The 21,761-nt window shown below is 39.6% G+C and overlaps 1 protein-coding gene across 2 annotated transcripts in view; it reads left to right on the top strand.

Moving 5' to 3' along the window:
* The window catches only part of PTPRK (protein tyrosine phosphatase receptor type K), a 418,532-nt gene extending 398,285 nt beyond the window's left edge, over nucleotides 1–20,247 (top strand). The window contains exons 20-30 of one of the 2 annotated variants that reach the window (XM_035538686.2): nucleotides 895–992; nucleotides 1,730–1,846; nucleotides 2,587–2,741; nucleotides 3,819–3,954; nucleotides 5,827–5,976; nucleotides 6,624–6,797; nucleotides 10,549–10,680; nucleotides 10,910–11,035; nucleotides 14,719–14,882; nucleotides 16,236–16,371; nucleotides 18,799–20,247. In XM_035538686.2, coding sequence (XP_035394579.1) covers nucleotides 895–992; nucleotides 1,730–1,846; nucleotides 2,587–2,741; nucleotides 3,819–3,954; nucleotides 5,827–5,976; nucleotides 6,624–6,797; nucleotides 10,549–10,680; nucleotides 10,910–11,035; nucleotides 14,719–14,882; nucleotides 16,236–16,371; nucleotides 18,799–18,852 — 1,442 coding nt within the window. In that variant the 3' untranslated portion in view covers nucleotides 18,853–20,247. The remainder of the gene's footprint in view (nucleotides 1–894; nucleotides 993–1,729; nucleotides 1,847–2,586; nucleotides 2,742–3,818; nucleotides 3,955–5,826; nucleotides 5,977–6,623; nucleotides 6,798–10,548; nucleotides 10,681–10,909; nucleotides 11,036–14,718; nucleotides 14,883–16,235; nucleotides 16,372–18,798) is intronic. The other variant, XM_035538685.2, reaches the window with a different exon arrangement.
* Nucleotides 20,248–21,761: the final 1,514 nt, after the last annotated feature.

Here is a 21,761-nt window from a genome sequence, read left to right as displayed (position 1 = left end):
AACTAAACACTTGTTTTAAAGCAGGCTTTTTAAATTTCTGTCCACAGTTTTTTATTTTTGTGTAAGTGCTGTTTAAACTGGAATCTCTGTGGCCAGTTAAGTCTACATTTGTATTTTACTTCTGTTTTACTAAATGTCTGCACATTGTAGTACAATGTAGTACAGGATACACAAATATGTTGCTGCCTTAGTCCGCAGCCTCTGATCTGGCGCATGAAGGATCATTTGTGAGTCTTCAGATGTATATCACGAACAGTAATCATACAGTACTGCTGCGTTGTGGTCAGGGAGCTGTTTCCGAGATGGGTGTAACAGGGTAAAAGCCGCTGCCCCTCAATTGAATGTGTCTCATCTCCGCAGCAGAGCAGGAGGCAAAACTTAAACTAGTGCTCCTTGTTCACTTCATGGAAAAGTACTTAAATTATTTTAAATGCCCTTCAGTGGGAAGTTTGTGCTTCAGCATCTGCTCGTGGCTGTGTGCTTTACTGGGAGCAAGATGGTAGTGCATGAGGTCTGTGCCACCAGCCTCACCACTGGTATCACCAGCACCTTGGTGAACATCACAAAGAAATTCACACTCAACACATTATTTAGCACATGTAAAGCAAACCTAGTGTAGATGTAGTTGCACGTTACTGTGTCCTTGTAGTTTTCAAGGCACTTCCAGTGCTGCATTTCTTTCAAGTGGTAATTCAGTTAAACTGAGAAGATTCAGCACTGGTTAGAAATAACAATGTAGTCTGGAAACAGGTGTGATGATGTGGTTTCGTGAAGCTTTCATCTTTGAACAAGTGCATTTGTATGTGTCAGCTCTGTAAAGTTATGGATTTTATTTTTAGTGTTTGCTTTGTCTGTTGTTTTGTTACACAGTTGTATCTGGCATTTTTCTTACAGGTCCAGTTCACGAGACTGTGTATGATTTCTGGAGAATGATATGGCAGGAGCAATCAGCTTGTGTTGTGATGGTCACAAATTTAGTGGAAGTTGGAAGAGTAAGTTTTTGTTTCACTTTTCTTTTAATGCTGCAAGCCTAAAGAAAAACCTGCTGACAAAACATACCACTAGCAGAATGTAGATGAGTCTTGTGAAGGACCACCTTGCATCCTGAGAACAGAGGAAGGGGTAGAGTTGATAGTCCACATGTTGTTGCAGGTTATAGTATTGCATTAAAACAAAGCTAACTTCTGAAGAGCCACCACAGACAACTGAAGCTATGCTAGGTTTGTTTAGTGAAAAATCGTCTGAATCCAAAATTCATTTTTTTGCAAAACAGATTTCCATATTAGGTCACTCAAATGAACACAGTAAGTATACTGCTGAGCAAATGTACTTCTGTATCAGTGACTAGAAACCAGCAATTTACAGTTCAGCAGTAACACTTTCCTCAGGGAGTAATATAAAGCATCTGGGATTACTTGCAACAGTTTGATTACTGATATGAAATGAATCCCAGTTAAACATAAAGTAGAAATGTATTGCATAACTCAGCACTAAAATAAATAATAAAAAGGTCATTTTAGAAATGAATTTGATATCTAACTACAGCCATGTAAAGCAGTGTAAACTCCTTGCAGCTAGTGCTTTACTCAACAGAACCATTATCCGTGACAAGTCATGTGAGTGCAGGTTCGTTTTGGAAATGTGTGAGGTAATGCAGTATGTGCGGTAACGTATCCTCAAGCTTTTATTTTTTTCGTGGGTGTAAAACACGTCCTCATTTTGTATTTAGGTCAAGTGTTACAAGTATTGGCCTGACGACACTGAAGTTTATGGTGACTTCAAAGTGACTTGTGTAGAGATGGAGCCCCTGGCAGAGTACGTGGTCAGGACCTTTACACTCGGAAGGGTGAGCACATTTTGAAAGGGCTCAGTAAAATATTGTTCCCCGGTAGCAAGGAGTATGCTAGCACATGTTCCTGTGGGATATGAAATCCCTCTGTCTGGTTAACAGGCTCACAGTGTGGGCAGCCATATCTCACTGCGGGAGTAATGTGTTGCATCAGGGCTATCCAAACATGCATGCCACCCTGGGATTTAGATTTGCCAGAAATGTTGACTGCTACCCTTCCCTCTCTCATATTCACCTTTTCTCTGTAGCCAAACTTCTGAGCTGAGCTCAAGTCCTTGGTTTTGAATCCTGCCTGTCATTCATCTCCATTCACTCTGCCCCGAATGCAGCTGAGCCAATCTCACTTAATCAAAGAACAAACTCTGTAAATGCAAGATATGTGATATAACTGTGGTCTTCTGATACGTCCTTTTACTTCCCTGTGTCTGTTGCAGGTCATTGTCTTAATTAGCAAAACTTCTGAAAATTAATAAAAATTGCATCTATGTATAGAAGAAATACCTAATGAGGCAAAAACTAGCATACTGTAGTAGCAAAAGTAAGAATGATTAACTTGAAAACAGAAATTAAAATACAATAAGACCTTTACACTTTGTATGTTCTTTGCTTTAAATAATTGGTGAAATGATGAAAATGGCATGTAGATTCTATCAATGTTATCCATTATTTGAGTCAGAGGATATCTTGCCAATGAAATACTTTGAAATTCATAACCTTTTTTTGCCTTTGTATTACAGAGAGGCTACAATGAAATCCGTGAAGTTAAACAGTTTCATTTCACTGGCTGGCCAGATCATGGAGTTCCTTACAATGCCACAGGCCTGCTTTCATTTATAAGGAGAGTCAAATTATCTAACCCTCCTAGTGCAGGCCCTATTGTTGTCCATTGCAGGTGTGTACAGATGCAGTAGATTGATTTTTTCCACACCTATATATACGATAATTTACAATAGTGTCTTGTGAAGCCTTCATCATTTTGAAATAATTTGGATTTTGTTGTTTTCTTTTTGAATTGCCTGAATTCACACTACAATAGGATTTGGCTGTCTAAAGCAGTTTTTGGAAATAAACAGATTCTAATACTGCTTTCCTAAATAGACTAACCAGACATTTTCTTTTTCCTACAAGAACTGCACCAGCTAAAGCATATTAAACTCCAGGCTATCGTTTTAGGTAGCCTACAAAAATTTTCTGACAGCATTCGAGAAGTGTAGATACAGCTGCTTTGATAGCTTGGTGTTGTATATAGTGTCTGAACAGATTATTAATTTAAATCTAAGTAAACAAGTAGATGAATGAAGATGGAATGAGGTTAGTGGCAACAGACACACGTTGTTTCCTGTGCAAGTTTTGCAAGGTTTATGTTGTTGGGACACAGTCCTTTCACAAATAGAATTTCCTTTCAGTACTGTGAAATGTTTAATTACATTCTATAGACAGTTACTATCCTTTACAGATTTTAAAATTCACTGTGGAAAATTCTCTGTGCTGATGTAAAAACAAATCAAGCAGGAGTATTCTGAATACTGTGCTGCCTAAACCGGTTTAGTGCTTGGCTGATAAAATGGACACTTTAATTTCTTACTGTAATGTATCACTTAGAAATCATCCCTAGTCTTATTAAATAGGGACAAGATCTGTCATATTTTGAAGTGCATGAGCTTAATTATCTTCAAGATTTAAGTTTAATTAACTTATTTTATTTTTTACTTTAAGTACTGATCTAGGTGATAAAAGGAGAAAAACAGATTATTTTTTTTTGCTGTTATGTAGTGGATCAAATCTAATGGGAAATGGTTGTTTTGGGCACATCAGAAGTTTTAGAAGACATTATGAAGAGAAGGAGAGAAGATAAATATTAGATAGTGGTTGTGATGAAGAAGAACTGAATGGCTTTGTAAAAATACAGTAATGGGTTTGTAGTTGTTTTAATGGAACTATTCCTAACAGTATTTACTGATCTTTTTAGTGCTGGTGCTGGACGCACAGGTTGTTATATTGTGATTGATATCATGTTAGATATGGCAGAAAGAGAAGGAGTTGTGGATATCTACAACTGTGTGAAAGCCTTACGGTCCCGTCGCATCAACATGGTACAGACAGAGGTACGTCAGTTTTCCTTCAAAGCTTTCTGAAATGTGCTCGGTCAGAATTTCATTGTTATTTGGCAAAGAGCATACAGCGGACCTGCTGAGGGGTTATTATCTCCATTTGGGAGGCAATACTCGGTACAAACAGTGCCCAGAGCCAGGGTTGTACAACAAACCTGCCAGCTCTTTCTGTCTTCATACAAGTGAGTGCCCACCTAGCTTTGTAACAAAAGGAAAGCAAAGAGGACTGTTAGGCAAGGCCTTACAGTAGGCCTGTCTGTCACTTCTTTCCCAAGCTCCACTACCAGTAATTCCAGCAATCCCAAACTGAGGCTGGTTACCACCATTTTTGGACTATCTCCATCCCCTTTATCCATAATTTGGCTTACCTCTGGAACTTTGTATACATTTCATCCTCCCTTTTCAACTCATCTTTTATTTGCTTTGTTAACCTCATTGCCAAGCCTTTTTTCCTTTTCTGCCCTTCTTGTCTTCCATTATGCCTTCAGCAGCCCCCCAGAAAAAACATTGCCATAGTGATGGTGTCATAGCTCCCATTCTACCACCTGATTATCACTGAGCTGCCACAGAAACTTGGTTTATTGATCTGTATTAAGCTAGGTTTTCTGAACTACTTCACCATCTCCCTGTCCTCCCTGTAGACATCTCCCTGAGAAGTTATTTCACCTGTAATGTTGAATGTGACTATGTGCAATTGACAGCCATGCATATCATTGTAGTTCACCGCAGTTTTTGTTCTGTGCTGCAAGACATGGCTGTTAAGGAATGAAGAAATGTTCCTGATCAACTAATCCTGCTACAGGGCCATTAATCTTTGGAAAGTGTGTGGAGTGAACTGTTTCAGTCTGACTACTTCAGCCATCCTAGTTTAATCAGCTGTTGCATGTGGATTAACAGCCTTACTACCTTTCCTTACTCTTCCTCTCCCTTTTGCCTCTTATCTCTCATCTTTTTTCTGAGATTCATACTTAGGCAGCAAAATGGAGCTCTAATTGCAGCAAGTTCTTGTGATGGTCATCTAGACAGCAGTGGCGGCAATGGCTCCGTAGCGCTATGCGTAAGGTAGCACAAGCTGTACAGCAAGAATACAACTGTGTTTTCTGGATATGTGCTCTTGTTATAGGCACATGTTAAAGTTTCTGCTGGATAGCCTCATTGCTATCCACAGGACCTAGGTAAAGCTGGATCACTTCACTCACCTTGCTGTATAGACATGATTTATATCTATTAGTAACTCTTGAGGTGAATAAATAGTGTAGGTGCTGTGTAAAAATTGATAGAAAGCCTGAGTGAAATAGGAATGCAGTTGTCTAGGACTCAGGATTTCTCAAGAAAGCCAGAAAAAAATAATAATAGAAAGAAACGCTGTTCCTATTGAGATATGACTTGCCCAGCTACTAGGCAATTGGTGTACTAGCTTGCATACACACACAAGGAGAATTAGCTTGCTAATCACAGGTAGTTCTTAAAGCAATTCACACTTTCTGCTAGTATTACAAGACTGAAAGCTTTTTTTTTTGGGGGGGGAGAAAAAAAAAAAAAGTAAAGCCAGCAAGTCAGTGGCATACATACAGAAACCCACAAGCACCACAAGAAAACTGACACTCTGCCCTCCCCCTCCCCCAGTTGCTGTGTCTGTGCTTTTAACTTATACTGATGATAAACTAGTTCTGAAGAAAACATCCTTGTTAACTGCATCCCAATTATGGCAAGAGTGTGTTTGTACTAAAGCAATATTTAATGGATTGGTGGACAGACACTACCTTGACTGAGTTTTACAGTATGCAGATCTGTTTTTCCTAAAGGAAGGAAAGATTGGTTGTTTTTCAATAACAATAATTTTTGTTTCTTTGCCTAATTTGGTAGGAGCAGTACATCTTTATTCATGATGCCATTCTAGAAGCTTGCCTGTGTGGGGAAACTGCCATTCCTGTCTGCGAATTCAAAGCTGCTTATTTTGATATGATTAGAATAGACTCTCAGACAAACTCTTCGCATCTCAAAGATGAGTTTCAGGTATTTGCAGTTCCTACTAACTCTGTGTGACAATATTTTTATTTTTTTTTTACCTCTGGATACATTTAATTTATTTTAATAGAAAGATTTGTTGTTGTTGTTGTTTTTTAATCACATTTATAATACTTTATTCCTTACTTGTATCCCACAAAATAAAATACACCTTTATGTGCTTTACAAAGTTGTTTTAAATATGAAGTACCCCTCTTTAAAAAAAATTTCAGTAAGTACCTGTCTGGAATGAAGAGCACTGATTAGGAACCAAAGAGAGCTTTAGTTTGCATTTGCACAGCTAAGGCATAGCTTGTTTGGGCTCCAGAGGATCCCCTTTGTTTTATTCCTTTTGGAGGGGATGGTGTCATGTGGAAGCTGTTCAATGATATGTGAAGCACCTGTTACACCTGCAGTTTAATGCCCTCCAAAAACTCCAACACAATAATCAAACAAATAGGAGCTCTTATTTGCTAATGTATTTTTGCACCCATCAAACAAAGAGGATTTGTTTATTTATTTGCTAATGTCTAATGTCTGTTTGCTAATGCTTCATGTTTTCCCACATTGCAATATTTTAAATTAATAACTTGGAGACTCTTGAGAACGATGTCTGTCAGGTCAACGTGCTAAAGCCAGTGTCCTCTCTCCCTTAGACCCTGAATTCTGTCACCCCTCGCCTGCAAGCCGAGGACTGCAGTATAGCCTGCTTGCCAAGGAACCATGACAAGAACCGCTTCATGGATATGCTGCCACCTGACAGATGTCTCCCTTTCTTAATCACTATTGATGGGGAGAGCAGCAACTATATCAATGCTGCTCTTATGGACGTAAGAGACTATCTCCTTTGTCTGCATAGTGTGCCATGAAAAGCTGTGTAATATGAGAGAGAACACTTGCTGGTTTAAGAAAGGGTAATTTTTTCGTACTATAGTGCCCAGCAAAACAGTCCTAACAAAGAAAGGTGGGGGAACGGGTAGGAAACCCCACTAGCTTGCATTGCTGGTTCAGAAGTTTTGTTATAGTTAGTCATTTGCACCCTTATGAGACCAACTGGAAAGCTCTCCTTTTCAAGAACATTACATAAATGTTCTCCAAATCCCTCCGAATCCCAGCAGCATATCAAAAATCTGCTGTTTGTCTTCAAGTAAATATTACCTACCTGAGCACAGAATCATAGAATCATTGAGCTTGGAAAAGACCTGTAAGGTCTTCTAATCCAACCTTTAACCTAGTACTGACAAGTCCACCACCTAAACCATGCTACTAAGTTCTACGTCTACATGCTTCTTGAAGACCTCCAGGAACAGTGTTTCAAACACTTCCCTGGGCAGCATATTCTAATGCCACACAATCCTGTCAGTAAAGTAATTTCTCCTAATAGCCAACTTAAACCTCCCCTGGTGCAACTTGAGGCCATATCCCCTTGTCTTATCACTTAGTGCTTGGGAGAAGAACCTGATCCCCACCTTGCTACAACCTCCTTTAAGGTAACTGTAAAGTACAATAAGGTCTCCCCTGAGCCTTCTTTTCTCCAAGCTGAACAACCCTAGTTCCCTCAGCTGTTCCTCATAAGACTTGTTCTCTGGACCCTTCACCAGCTTCGATGCCCCTATTTGGACACAAAAGCATGAGGTTACTATTGCTGTTTTATGAGAAAGCCTATGTACCTTGGGGCAGGAGAGAGAGAAAGAAGAACGAAATGTTTCTTTGGCATGTGTGGGGATAGGGTAGTTTTATGTTGTTTGTATTTTGAGTTGCAGATCTTTAAAGATCATTGAAGTTTGAGCGACAGAAGTACCGTTGGGGAAAAAGCTGATTGATGGGAAGAATGGAGGTGAACCTGCTTACAGTGTCTGGTAGATAAAATAGTTCAGCACATGTGCTGTCAGATACCTGCCTGTGCCTGCCATAGCATTTCCAAAGTTAGGCCCCTAAAGCCACTTTTACAGTAAATACATAAATAAGTGGCCTGGTTTTCAGAACATCTCACTTTCTCAAAAATGAATTAGTCAGAAACTGTGGTGTCAAGAAAAGATGCTGGAATAAAATGGTAAATAGCAACAAAAATCATCAGGACTGAGTGGTTATTGTCCTGGAGCTCTGCCTGAGCTAGTGCAGGAAATGTTTATCTGCTAGCAAGATGCAGTTCCTAATCTCACAATTAGCTATTGTGCCAGAAAAATAGAGGACTAGCATGTGTGAGACCAATCCATTAGAGTGTCATAGGGGCTGAATGGATGAATTTGAGTAGTGAGTAGGATTTTGGTAGTAACCAAAATTGTTTAGAATTGCAGTTAAAATTACATTAAGCACCTGGATAAAATTGATGTGATAGGGACCAACGAACACAGCTGTGTAGGGGAGCGTGATATGGGGAGAAAGTAAGACAATGAAGACAAAAAGGCTGTATGGCAGGAGGAATCCAAGTGTGTAACAGTGTGTGGCAGGCCAAGATAGAAACCAAGCAATGTAGTAATGGATAAGCAATCAGAAGCAAGTAAGGACAGACAGAAAAGATAGTAATAAAGGGGGAAAAAAACAGCGGAAAAGCAACTCATTACAATGAAGACATATAACAAGGCTTTAAGAACAGGGTTAAAACTTTGGATAATAGAATTTTTTCATGCTCTTTTTTCTTCTGACTTTTAATGCTGATTTATTTGGAGAGGGGAACCCCGCTGCTGTGGGAAAGGAAAGGAGACTTTCCTAGCAAAACAGAAACAAAGGCTTTCGACTTTCTGCATGTACTTGTCCCTGTGTTCCCACAAACAAAGTTGTCTGCTTCCCAGAGTGATAGCAGGTATCCTGCCTGCTCTTTTTAAAAATGTCGTCATCTTAATCTCAGTATATTCTCTTGTCTCTGGAAAGACCAGAAATGATGGGGAAAAGGGCTAGAAAAAGATCCTCTAGTACATGTTTTATTTCTTAAAAATATAAGGGAAGAATTGACAGGTGATGTTCCCATTTGCTTCTTGGGCAAATTGAGGAAGTAGGACACAGGCTGCGTGTCCATGCTGCTTCTTCTATGTGCTTCACACATTATGAAAAGATAGCAAACAATAGGGAAAAAAATGCCACCCTCCTTGTTCTGTTGTCAAATGAGTACTGATGCTAAAGGTATTGATTATGAATATGAAAAAATGAATATGTTATCTTCACAATTTACAGTAAGTAGAATGGAGAAAAAAAAAGTTTTATTTTCCCTTCTGGGCCTCAAACTGTGCTCTTTGAGGGCATGTTAATACATTGCATATGAAGATCCCTCATGTCAACCTGCAAGCAAGCAAGCTCACATACCAGAAGTGGTTTAGCTACCCTACCAGGTCTCTTTGCTAGGCTAACTAGGCTTTGCTAGGCTAACTTAATCTACTTATTTCAGTAAAAGAGTGCACAGGTGCTAAACACTTAGTGTGTTGCATTGCAAACAGCAGTCCCAGTACCTTGTCTTCAGATTGGCCACTTAAATTCCCATACGCCTACAAGAGTATTCACCATTTTACTCTGTTTCTCAGATTAACCTGTTGTTGCTTCCTTGCCAGTTCATATCTGTATTCCTTCACTGCAGAGCTAAACGTGCGTAGTTGCAGATCATCTGCAAAAAACTTCTGTTCTCTCCTCTTGTGTTTGCTGCTAGTGATTCCTGTACTGCAGAGGCTTAGCCCCTCTGCCTCTACTTGTATCTGAGGCAACCTGTGCAGGTCTGGAACCCCTATTTGCACTTGTATATAATGCAGCACACAGAAAACGGAATCTTCTGCAAGTAGTATTTTGCTGTTCAGCCTCTGCTTTCTGGTGGAAATTAGCCCCAGTAACTCTGAAGGTCAGTACTGAAGTCCAGTAAAAGTTGCCACTAGCTTGGCATTGAGTCCTAGTACACTGTAAGGCAATGCTCTGCTTCACTCCTCTCTGGCTCTTGTTGCTGGAGTCTTCTTTCAAACTAGCAGTGCTGTCTATGGAAAATAAAATGTGAAGAGTTTTCTTGCAGAGAAATTAAAAGGTTTTAGTTTGCTGCTGCTTTGGGGATTTCTTCTGTGAAAGTTTGCTTGAGATATTCTTGGGGCAAACTCCTTAGTGAACAATAAGGACTCTGAACCATGTAAGAAAAAAGTAGGTGATCTATGGTTGTGGCACTGAAACAGGACTCGGGGCTGAGCTTAGTCTCCAGGTCAGCTTCCGAGCTCTCATGCGGCTTGGTGTGAACAGGGTGACCTGAGTCCTCTGCGACCATCTCTGCAAAATAGAGAGCAAGTTTTCTGCTGGGTCTCCATGGCACAGTGCCTGGAGTGGCATGGACCAAGCTTCAGCTCAGAACAGTCTGGCAGAGCCCCTTCAGTTCCATCTGCACCTCTGAACTGCAGGAAGACATGGCCCATAACAGGAGATAGCAGACCTGAGCAGAGCAGCCTCTTTGTTCTTACTAGAAGCAGCAATGTTATTTTTAACATCAGCTTCAGTGAAATCTGCTGTAATTGATGTCACAGCTTTGTTCTATTTATACTTTATTTCTGTTGCAGAGTTTGAGTGGAAGTTATGAAGTACTTCCTCTACCAATGCTAATAAAATCATTTGCCTTTGCAGAGCTACAGGCAGCCAGCAGCTTTCATTGTCACGCAACATCCTTTACCAAACACTGTGAAAGATTTCTGGAGATTAGTGTATGACTACGGCTGTACTTCTCTTGTGATGTTAAATGAGGTCGACTTAGCACAGGTTAGTTTGGGGCTTGAGTTTTCCATACGCTGTCATGTACTTTAATTGCTCTGGATCCATTACATGATCAAAATGTAGAGCAGTGCAGTTATTTTACAGGTATTCTGTGGCTCTGCTTTACAGCAACTAATTAAAACTGGTAAAAGCTAGGTGTGATGTCTGCAGTGGAGCAAGACAATGCTCATATTGTAACTAAACATTTAACTGTACCCATTTTGCTCTGGCACAGGGCTGCCCACAATACTGGCCTGAAGAAGGGATTCTGCGGTACGGTCCCATCCAAGTAGAATGCATGTCCTGTTCAATGGACTGTGATGTAATAAACCGAATTTTCAGGATATGCAATCTAACAAGAGTAAGTATTATCATAACAATATGTAACTGTCGTTAACACTCTGGGCTCTTATGGTTTTTAATTTTGAATAGTAATCAAATGTTAATGTTCTTAAGACATCACCCAGAAAAGAATCAAGCATCACAATCTAATGCTAGCTTCCAGGACTTTTCTACAGCTGCACATTAAGCAGAGAGAATGGTGAGTGATAGTTGTTCTGTAACGTTCTTCCTGATGAGTAGAAGTATGAGAAGGATTGTGTTTGTTTGATGTGCAGTGAAAGAGGTATCCACATAAGAAACATATAGCGACAGGCATTTAGTTCATAAATTTTATACGACCTTTTCTGTCCTGAATCAGAAAATGCAGCACTCAGGGTGGTTATATCACCATCACCTTCTCAGTTTGAGGTACAAGAACCACACACCCTACAAAGTGAGGTGTGAAAAGACTCTGAAAGTTCCTCTGAAGGACTCTGCACCACTGTGCTTTGACCTAAATTTGTCACCTTTTCTTGACTTCAGTACCAATGCCAGTCTTGCTTTCTCGTCAGTTCTTTCATGCATTGCACCATCTTGCCTTTTTGCTGTCCCAAATTGTTTCACACTGTCACAGCATCTTCTCTAGCCCTGTTTGGCACAGTGTATCTTCCTCTAGCTCACCTCTATAAATTACTTACTAATGTTGCGTACAGGTAAAGAGTTACAGATGCACATGATGCAGTTGTCTATGCAGTTAACCAGCAGTGCCTAGTTAACTTACCATTACTACTTCTTATCTTTTATCTAATACTGAGCAGGCCACCATCTAATATTAGATAGTGACCACCTGTGGTAGTTCTTACTGTGCTAGGCAGCTGAACTCCACCACAACCGCTCTCTCACTCCCCCTCCTTAGAAGAGGAGGGTAAGAAGTAAAGGAAAGAGCAACTCACGGGTTGAGATAAGGATAATTTAATTAAAATGAAAAAATAATTATTAAGGAAAGGTTATTATTAATTAAACAATTTAACTAAAGGGAAAAAAGGGAAAGGGGAAAAGCGAGGGGGAAAGGGAAAAAAAAACAAAACAAAACAAGTATAGGCTGTGCGGAAGTGCAGAGGAAAGAAATTAATCTCTACTTCCCACAAATGAGCGATGCTTGAGCACGTCCTTGAAGGACCACATCCTTTCTCCTCAGGGCTGCTCTCAATCCATCCTCTGCCCAGCCTGTATTTGTGCTTGGGATTTCCCCAACCCAGGTGCAGGACCTTGCACTTGGCCTTGTTGAACCTCATGAGCTTCACACAGGCCCACTTCTCAAGCCTGTCCAGGTCCTTCTGGATGGCATCCCTTCCCTCCAGTGTGTTGACTGCACCACACAGCTTGGCTTGGTGTCATTAGCAGAATTGCTGAGGGTGCACTCAATTCCACTGTCCATGTCACCGACAAAGATGTTAAACCACATCAGTCCAAACACCGACTCCTGAGGAACACCACTTTTCACTGATCTCCACTTGGACGTTGGACCATTGACTGCAACTCTTTGAGTGTCACCATCCAGCAAATTCCTTACCCACCAAGTGGTCCATCCATCAAATCCACGTCTCTCCAATTTAGAGACAAGGATATTGTGCAAGACAGTGTCAAATGCTTTGCTCAAGTCCAGGTAGATGATGTCAGTTGCTCTTCCCTTATCCACCAATGCTGTAACAGCATCATAGAAGTCCACCAGATTTGTCAGGCATGATCTGCCCTTAGTGAAGACATGTTGGCTGTAGAAGAATAGCTGTGAGCAAGGCACAGATTACTGTGTATATAAAGAATTATTTATCATCATCATTTTGGTCACACTGGTTTTTTCCAAGTACAGAGATCAGTTTGCATGTGGTTAGTATTCTATCCAAACCCTTTATTTTGCTTATATTCAGAGTTAAGAAAAACATTTTCAGCTCTTCATACGCTGTTTGGAAACTACAGGAAGCAGAGGTGTGGGGCACACTGGTAAATATTACACTACAGCATTTTTTTGTTGTATGCTGAGATTTCCTTTTTGGGGGGGGGGGGGGGTCCTTTTCTTATTTTCACTTTTTCCATTTCTTTTTTACTGTGGTTTGATTTTCTACTCCTCTACTTCTCTTCGTTTCCTGTGCATTTTGCCTTTACATCTTATTTCTAAATATCACAGAATGGCCAGGGTTGGAAGGGCCCTCAGAAGATCATCTAGTCCAACCCCCTGCTGAGCAGGATCACCTAGAGCACATTGCGCAGGATGGCGTCCAGGCAGCTTTTGAATATCTCCAGAGAAAGAGACTCCACAGCCTCTCTGGGCAACCTGTGTCAGTGCTCTGTCACCTTCACAGTAAAGAAGTGCCCCCTCATATTCAGCCGGAACCTCCTGTGCTTCAGTTTGTGCCAATGCCTCTCATCCTCTCGCTGAGCACAACTGAAGAGAGACCAACTCCACCCTCTCAACACCCTCCCCTCAGATATTTATACACATTTATGAGGTCTCCCCTCAGTCTTCTCTTTTCCAGGCTAAACAGGCCCAGTTCTCTCAGGCTCTCCTCATATGACAGATGCTCCAGTCCTCTGATCATCCTATTAGCCCTCGTCTGGACTCATTCCAGTAGCTCAATGTCCCTCTTGTACTGGGGAGCCCTGAACTGGACGCAGTACTCCAGGTGTGGCCTCACCAGGGCTGAGCAGAGGGGGAGGATCACCTCCCTTGACCTGCTGGCAACGCTCTTCCTAATGCACCCCAGGATACCGTTGGCCTTCTTGGCCACAATGGCACATTGCTGACTCGTGGTCAGCCTTCTGTCCAGCAGGACCCCCAGGTCCTTCTCTGCAGAGCTGTGCTCCAGCGGGTCAGCCCCCAGCCTGTACTGGTGCTTGGGGTTATTCCTCCCTAGGTGCAGGTCCCTGCACTTGCCATTGTTGAACTTCATGAGGTACCTCTCAGCCCAACCCTTCAGCCTGTCAAGGTCCCTCTGAATGGCGGCACAGCCTTCTGGGGTGCTCTGTTCTTCTTATTCTCTTTGCACTATTCTTCCTTTTCCAAAATCCACATTCATATTCCTTTTCACCTGCCTTGGCTCCAAGAAACTGAGCAGACTATTTATTTTTCCAATAATTGAGGCCTTTCTTGTCATCTTAATTCTATTCAAAACTCTTCCCATGTAGCATCTAACACATGGAAGGCTCAGAGACTAACAGCAATGATTATAATAGTGTGGCAAAAAGGGAAGACGTAATTCAAGGAAAAAGGTCATATTTGGACACCAATATTACTTGTTTATTTCTAATGGGGTCAATTCATGTATGGGAAAGTTTAAAACTGAGCCAAAGGTATGCCTCTTTGTTTCTGTAGGTCTCAAAATTTAACAAATGTTTTTTTGTTCATTACTGGTGCTAAGAGTGAAACTTCTTGACAGGCAGAATCTAGGGAATTTGGACATTTAGTCAGGATAGGTTGCAATACTGATTGATAAACTTGAAGTTATATTCAATATAGTTACTTTTTTTAACCTTTTCTCCCTTTTTTTTTAAATCTTTGTTGAGCCCAAGGAGTATGAATTAACTAAAGACCTATCATGCAATGTATACATGTTGTAATCTGTCCACAGTATAAACACTTAGGTATCATATTAGTTTTATATTTTGGTTTTCTAAACCAAAATGTAAGCGTGCCCTATTGAACTAAACCTCTTTGATTTCTCTCAGCCGCAAGAGGGCTATCTGATGGTGCAACAGTTCCAGTATTTGGGATGGGCTTCTCACAGAGATGTACCAGCTTCCAAGAGATCCTTCTTAAAGTTAATCCTCCAGGTTGAAAAATGGCAAGAGGAATGCGAAGAAGGGGAAGGCCGGACCATCATTCATTGCCTGTGAGTAATTTTGAGAAAGTCAGTTGCTACTCTTCAAATAAGTGCTTTTAAATTGGTTCATGTTTTAAATTCAACCGATACTCTAAAGGCCATATTCTTGTGTGCTTATTCTTGTGTCCTTTTTGCTTAAAAATAAAAGAAAAATAAAATATATCACTGGCACTCTAGGCCAGCCGTTGGTCAACTTTCAGGTTTGTATCGGGTCAAAGTACCATGATTATGAGTATTTTAGATATGATACTACAGCGATACTGTGTATTGTCTCCTCTGTACATAATAGCAAGTTTTTCAAGTGGAAAATACTTACAGATGAATTTCTTCTGTACAGTTTGAGTTTTTATGGTAAGGAAGTATTTTATGCTGAGTGCCAAATGCCAAATTATTTTTTGTGTACGTCTTGTATATCTTGTATTGCCTTTTTTTTATTGCCTACTATATTTTGAGGTGTTTAGACTGAAAGGTATGGATATAAGAAATGTGATAAAAGTTCTGTAACATGATCCTAAAAATACTGTTGATAAATGACCACTGGCTACTTATCTGAGTAGTCTAATATTCTAAAAAGAGTGCTCAGTTCATTAAATGTATTACCAGTAAAATTTCATCTAAAAAAAAGAAATGGTTTGGGGGTTTTAAAAAGGCAGTGTCTTTTTCTCCGTCAGCAGAGGATGATCAATCTCTTTCCTTTATATTTACATTTGTACTTATATTTGTATCTATATTTATATTTCCTAGATATTTAAATATAGAGTTTAAATCTTAGAAATTACATTATACATTTCTCCTTTTTTCAAAAAAGGCTTCTGTGTATATGTTCAGAATTACCTTGTAGCCCCTTTCTGCCTGCCCCTCCTCAGTATACATGGAACTTTGTGGCTAATTTAAACTTAACAAGGAAAAGCACATACCTGAATTTCTTTGAAGTGAAGATTAAAATAGTTCAGAAGTGCCCCCAAACAAAGGTCAACAAGATACCAAATCAATGATGCCTTGGCATTACTCTGGCTAGATAACCCTCATACTCTAAGATAATTTAAATGAGTCTCCTTCCAGAAGTAAATGGAAAACATTGTACTTGTCATTGAGCTTGTTTTTTAATTTCTAATGTCTCTTTAAACTGGGCTATAAGCTGGGTGGCATGGTGGGCTGCAAGGGCAGAATTCAAGTTATTGAGAGCAAGATCAGAAACACCAAGCGTCTCAGACCAAACCCACTGGAGCTGCAAAAGTGATTGCTAAAACCTAGTCTCCTTGTGGGATTTGCTCGTGCTTACCGAGCGAAAGAACAGAAGTTTGTATTGGATGCTCTGTTATGCCCTAGTGACATTTAATCATCTCTTCTCCTTGCATACAGAAACGGTGGTGGCCGGAGTGGGATGTTCTGTGCCATCGGCATTGTGGTTGAGATGGTAAAAAGGCAGAATGTGGTTGATGTCTTCCATGCTGTGAAGACTTTGAGGAACAGTAAACCCAACATGGTAGAAACTCCGGTAAGCACAAGTCCATCAGGGTTACTGCAAATGGCTGGGGAGCTGGAGGCTCTTATTGTGTGAGCTGTTCTCTCAGTCCTGTGTCCATAAAACAGAGCAACCTTTGTGGGACTTCAGCTAAAAGAAGAAAGGGACCTGGATTTTGGCCTCCCATTGTAGCATATATTGAGCGGAGGCTGGTCTGATTCTTAGCATGAGCATAAGGTTGGGAAACGTTACATCTTGTGTTGGAAATTTGTTGTTATGTACACACTAGTCAGCACCGTGAGAGGCCAGGCTAAGCATTTATGCTACTCATCTTTTAGTGGTACTCTTATTTTCACAAAAAACGCTTTCATTTAACAGTGTGAACTTTAATCTCTCAAAATAACCTGGTCTATTTGAAGAGAAGTTGTGGCATGTTGTGCTCACACAAACCATCCTGAAATTTCACAGAGCAAAATATTTCTTCTTGGTAGGAATCAGCTGTAATGGAGACTGTCATGTTTTACTTCTTAATAACAACTGCTGTTTTGGAAGCTATACTGAATAATGGTAATGTTTGTTACTCAGATTTATAGTAGTCAAAATGATACCTCAACTTTAAAATCAAAGACTATTGAATCTTGTGTTTGGAAATTAGTACATAAACAATAGAAGCCTGAATTAGCAAAACCACAAGATGAAAAAATATTTCTATGTACATTGCCAGAACTCAAAACAACCTTCACTATTTTGATGAATGTGTGTGCATACAGCATGTCTGTCCATGTCATCACTTGAGTCACCAAAACTGAACATCGTGGAAAGTGCTTTAAAAATTCCTTCTTCTCCCAAGTGGATTTTTTTTCTTCCTTGTAGATGAATGTGAAAGCAGGTTAGACAGTGTTTGGGTGCTTCTGCCATTTGACTCTCACACTGCCAGCAGCCAGTGTCACTTTTCAGCCAGATGGCTGCCTACAGCATGAAATTCAGGGATGCCAATTGAAATTAAAAATGTTTTGCAGTTTATGCATCCTGAAAATTGCTTCTGACCTTGTGAACTTGCATATTGAGCAAAATGGCTGTAGCTGCATTTTCTCACACTGCCCTTTTTCCAGGTGTCAGTGTTTGTTTAGTATCAAGTGGCTTCCATGACACAATTTGCTTAATTATTGTGTATCACTTCCATCCATTGCTACTGCATAAATTAAAAAATGGTTAACATATTAACAGCTAGAACATATTGCAGCAGCAATAGCATTGGTCTAGGTGTTGCTGGTTTAGCTGCAAATACTTCACAATCTGCAGTGCTATAGACTTCTCAGACACAACACATTGAATTGCTGCCTGGATTTCAGTTCACTGCTGTGAGGAAAACAGGTTTGATCACATGGAAAATTACTTGTGTCACTGTAAAGAGAGGCCAAGGTAGATTGTGTATGTTTCTGATAAATGATCTGAAAACTTATATTTAGTTTTAGAATAGTCCTGAATTCCACTGTAGCTTTCATCTGCAGGTACTGAATTTCCGTAGTTACGTGTTTCTGTGCTGTGTGGGTTTTTATTCAGAACTCTTGAACAGCAGCAGCTGTTGAGTCGCTAGTTAGAAAACAAACCAGGAAAACCAATATACAACATTGTCATGTGCCCTACATTCAGCAGCATGATCAGATAACAAAAAAGAGCAGCACAATAAAACCTTTAAGATATCCCCACCACTTCCTGCTAATGGATCACACTGGCTTACTTTGCAAACAAAAATAAATCACAAAAGCAGGTTTGTTTTGTTGTGAGGACAATACGGATTGAATTTATTTCCTTGGTTTTTCTTCTCGCTGCCTTCTCCTCTCTCCTTCCCCCTCCCTCTCCACAAGTACTGGCTCTGAACAGAGGGATTGTTAAAGGGAAACACTAAGCACGATGAACTTCTGAGCTTTAACTTCTCTTTTAAATGTGCATTCTCATCTCCTGTACCTTACATCATTACTACTGAAAAAGTGGGCTGAGCGAGCGCCCAGCGGAGCTTGGTGTCATAGTTCAATATTCCCCAGCCATCCAGGCAGCAGGCAGTAGTTACCTGCTAAATATCAGCTAACTTAAATATAAATGGTGTATCAGAGTTGAGCTGCTTCACTGCAAGAATGCTCTGGCTGATATGAGAAATTTTCATGTCCAATAACCAGTTCAGAAGCTGAAAAAATCAGAGAAGCAAATCATTGCATTTCATGGTCAGGGTTTTTTTCCACTTTGTTGGTTAGGGGGAGTTTTTAAATCAGAGCTGGTAATATGCTTGTGTAATAGAGAAAAAAAAAAGAAAAAAAAGAAAACCCAAGCACATCAAGCTTGAAGTTAAAGTTGCATAGTAGTTGGCAAAATGTATTCTTGTTTGTAGATATTGCTGCTGTTTAAGGCTTTAGAATCTTGATTTTAACTTTTTCTCTGATATTTTTTCTCTTCCCTTTAAAGGAGCAATATCGCTTCTGCTACGACATTGCACTGGAGTACCTGGAATCCTCTTAGTTGGAATGGATGTGACAAAGTTCACCAAATATATGAATCTCAATAAGCTGTTTTGACAACAGTTCTTGATCCTGTGAAGAAAGATTTTAGGGGAAGGGGGAGGGGGGGTTAAATTTTAAATGCAAAGTATTTTTCTTATGAAGTTGTGTATCTTAATAAAAGATCTCAATCCGTTTCTATGCTTGTATACAGTATCAACATTTAGTGCCACATAAATACTATTTAATGAAAACCAGAGTCAGAAGAGATTTGCGCAAATTAGGACTTTCCAGTGTTTGTATATGCAGCCGTCTCTCAATTACAGTAGAGCGACCATCTGTTGCATGTATCGATATTTCCTATATGGTATTAATTTTCCTTTTTTTTTCATTTGATACATTGTTAAAGTACAATAACAGTGCAGATTGATAGTAAGATTCATTCTTTATACGTTTCAAGTGTTGCATATATATATTATATATAGTTTAAAAAAAAACTGGCTTATTTTGTTTTAATGTGCAATGATGGCTGGATCACATAAAGATCTTTATAAAGAAACTTAAACATAAGCCAAAGACTCAAGTGTAAATATGTCTATATGGAGAAAGCACATGTATTTATTGTTTACTCGCATTCCTTTTTTGATGGCTGAAAAAAGAAGAATCATTTTTCTTGAAGAAAGGTTTTTTTTTTTTGCTGAAATCAAGTGTAAACAATTTTTGTAGTTTATTTTTTGTATGTTTTAGTGTAAGTAGAAGACATACTTTTTATGCATAGACCAAGAAACATTGGTATAGTGGTTTTGTTGTGTACATGCTTGTGATTCAAATCCATGTAAACAGTTACAGAAGGTCTTTTACTGGAGGACCAAAATCAGAACATTTTGCTGAAAATGTATAGTTTTTCACATTTGCATTAGTTAAATACTGATCAAAAACAATATAAGGAAGGGTACAAATCAAAATGGCCTTGCCTATGACTTGCACAGCATTGGAAGAAATTTTTAAGCACCATTAGAATTTTAAGGGATTTGATTGTTTGAAAAATATTGAAGCACAGATCAACAGGAGAACTGCCAGGCAAATAGATGGCTCTACACTTGCCCTTTGGGGTGAAAAGTATTTGTTTAGCAAATTGTAAAATTAAGCAATGTTTATTTTGATGTTTACGAACATGTAAGCTTTGCTTCCAAGAAAGCAAAATTTGAATAAACCAATGCCAGATTCTGATTATAGTTGTGGTGTACAAAATATTACTGTGCTTTTGCTTAGCTTGTATCCATTTGTTCACAAGGTTTCCTATATTTTGCCAACTAAAATCATTCCAGTCTCTTTTTGGTCTTTTTTAGAACTGACAGTAAAATGATAAGGTGCTTATAAAAATTCTGTAAAGTAAGAGTGAATTAAACTTTTATTTAAAGATTATTTTATATGATTTCCTATTCTGACAACCTCTCACTGTCCTTGTTAAGGATTAATTTTTGCCCATAGACTGATACATTTGTATACGGAAGATCTTAAAAGAAAATTGTACTATTTTTCACTTCAGAATTTCAGGGAATATTTAAAAACACTCCATATCACATGTATGAAAACAAGTGCATTAAGTTTCTTTCTTTCTTCAGGCACATGGAATTAGCCTTCTAAAACTATAAGTGGTGGGGAAATGTTTAAAGAAATTCTGCTTCTCACTTTTTTTTTTTTCAGTGCCCCCATCTGTATTGCTTACATAACCACCTCTTCCAGATCTTACAAGAAGACGTTTTCTTTTCTTGCACAGTGGCCTGGAGGTGTTCAAGGCCAGGCTGGATAGGGCTTTGGGCAACCTGGTCTTGAAGCAGGAGGTGTCCCTGCCCATGGCAGGGGGTTGGAACCGGATGGTCTTTAAGGTTCCTCCCAACCCAAGACGTTCCATGATTCTATGAAAGCCACCAGCAGCAGTATGACAATGTGTCAGCAGCTTTTGCCATGGAGCAACCCACAGGTTTCAAGACTGATCAAAATCTTGCTGTTGGCTCCACTCTTGCCAAAGTATTAGCACAGATATGGCCAAGTGGCTACATCCTGTGAGGCACTTACGCTCTGCTTTCCTCAGCTGCATGAAATGAAGACAAGATGAACGTAAGCAGTAAACAGTGAGCAAATGGGCATCAAGTCAGAGTAGAAAGAAGAGGTACAAAAGACTTCATCTGTGGAGGAATTAGAGGTGATTCAAATTTGAAATAAGGTTAAATGAGATCTAACGTCACAATGAGAAGAAAAAAGGAGTGTACAAGTTGCCAAAAACATGATTGTTCTGTGCAAGCAGGTATTCTTTGCTGTAAAACTGAGAAATAATGACTTGAGTGTCCTAGTCTCCATAGTTGCTAGTGGAAGAAGTGCTGATTGCCACTTCTATGGCTTTGGTTCATTTTCTTTAGAACAGTAACCAAAGACATAGCTTAGGGATGTGTTTAAATTATTTGGATTTTCCCTAACTAAGCAGATTGTAGCATCCAACACTGAAGGAGCATATCAGGCCTCAAGCACCTTACATACATGGATGTGTCTAAACAGTGATATTCCTGTTGTGGAGACTGATGTCAGCTAAAACTAAAGCTCTTGAACATCAGCATGAGAGAGATTTTTTTACTTTTTTAGCCTTCTGAATCTGCCTTTCCTGTTCGTAGTGACCCAGCTCCAGCAGAAGCAGTTGTGAAGGGACCCAGTTGCTGAGCATTTATCAAGGTACTGAAAGATCGGTCTCCAGCTGGTTGAGGAGATCCTAGCATTTATATTTCCTACTTTCTGGGTAAATGCTGTCATCAAGAAAATACAGTATTGAAAGGGATTGTGCCTTTCTGGATAACTGTCACAGGCATAAGTTTGAAGCTAGTATGCTCAGTGTATACAAGCAGTTACTGCAATTTATTTCATTCAAGAGCTCACTTG

This window comes from Cygnus atratus, chromosome 3 (genome assembly GCF_013377495.2).
Source record: "Cygnus atratus isolate AKBS03 ecotype Queensland, Australia chromosome 3, CAtr_DNAZoo_HiC_assembly, whole genome shotgun sequence".
Lineage (NCBI taxonomy): Eukaryota > Metazoa > Chordata > Aves > Anseriformes > Anatidae > Cygnus > Cygnus atratus.
The sequence above is the reverse complement of the archived record's forward strand: the minus strand, read 5'-3'. Positions and strand labels throughout refer to the sequence as shown.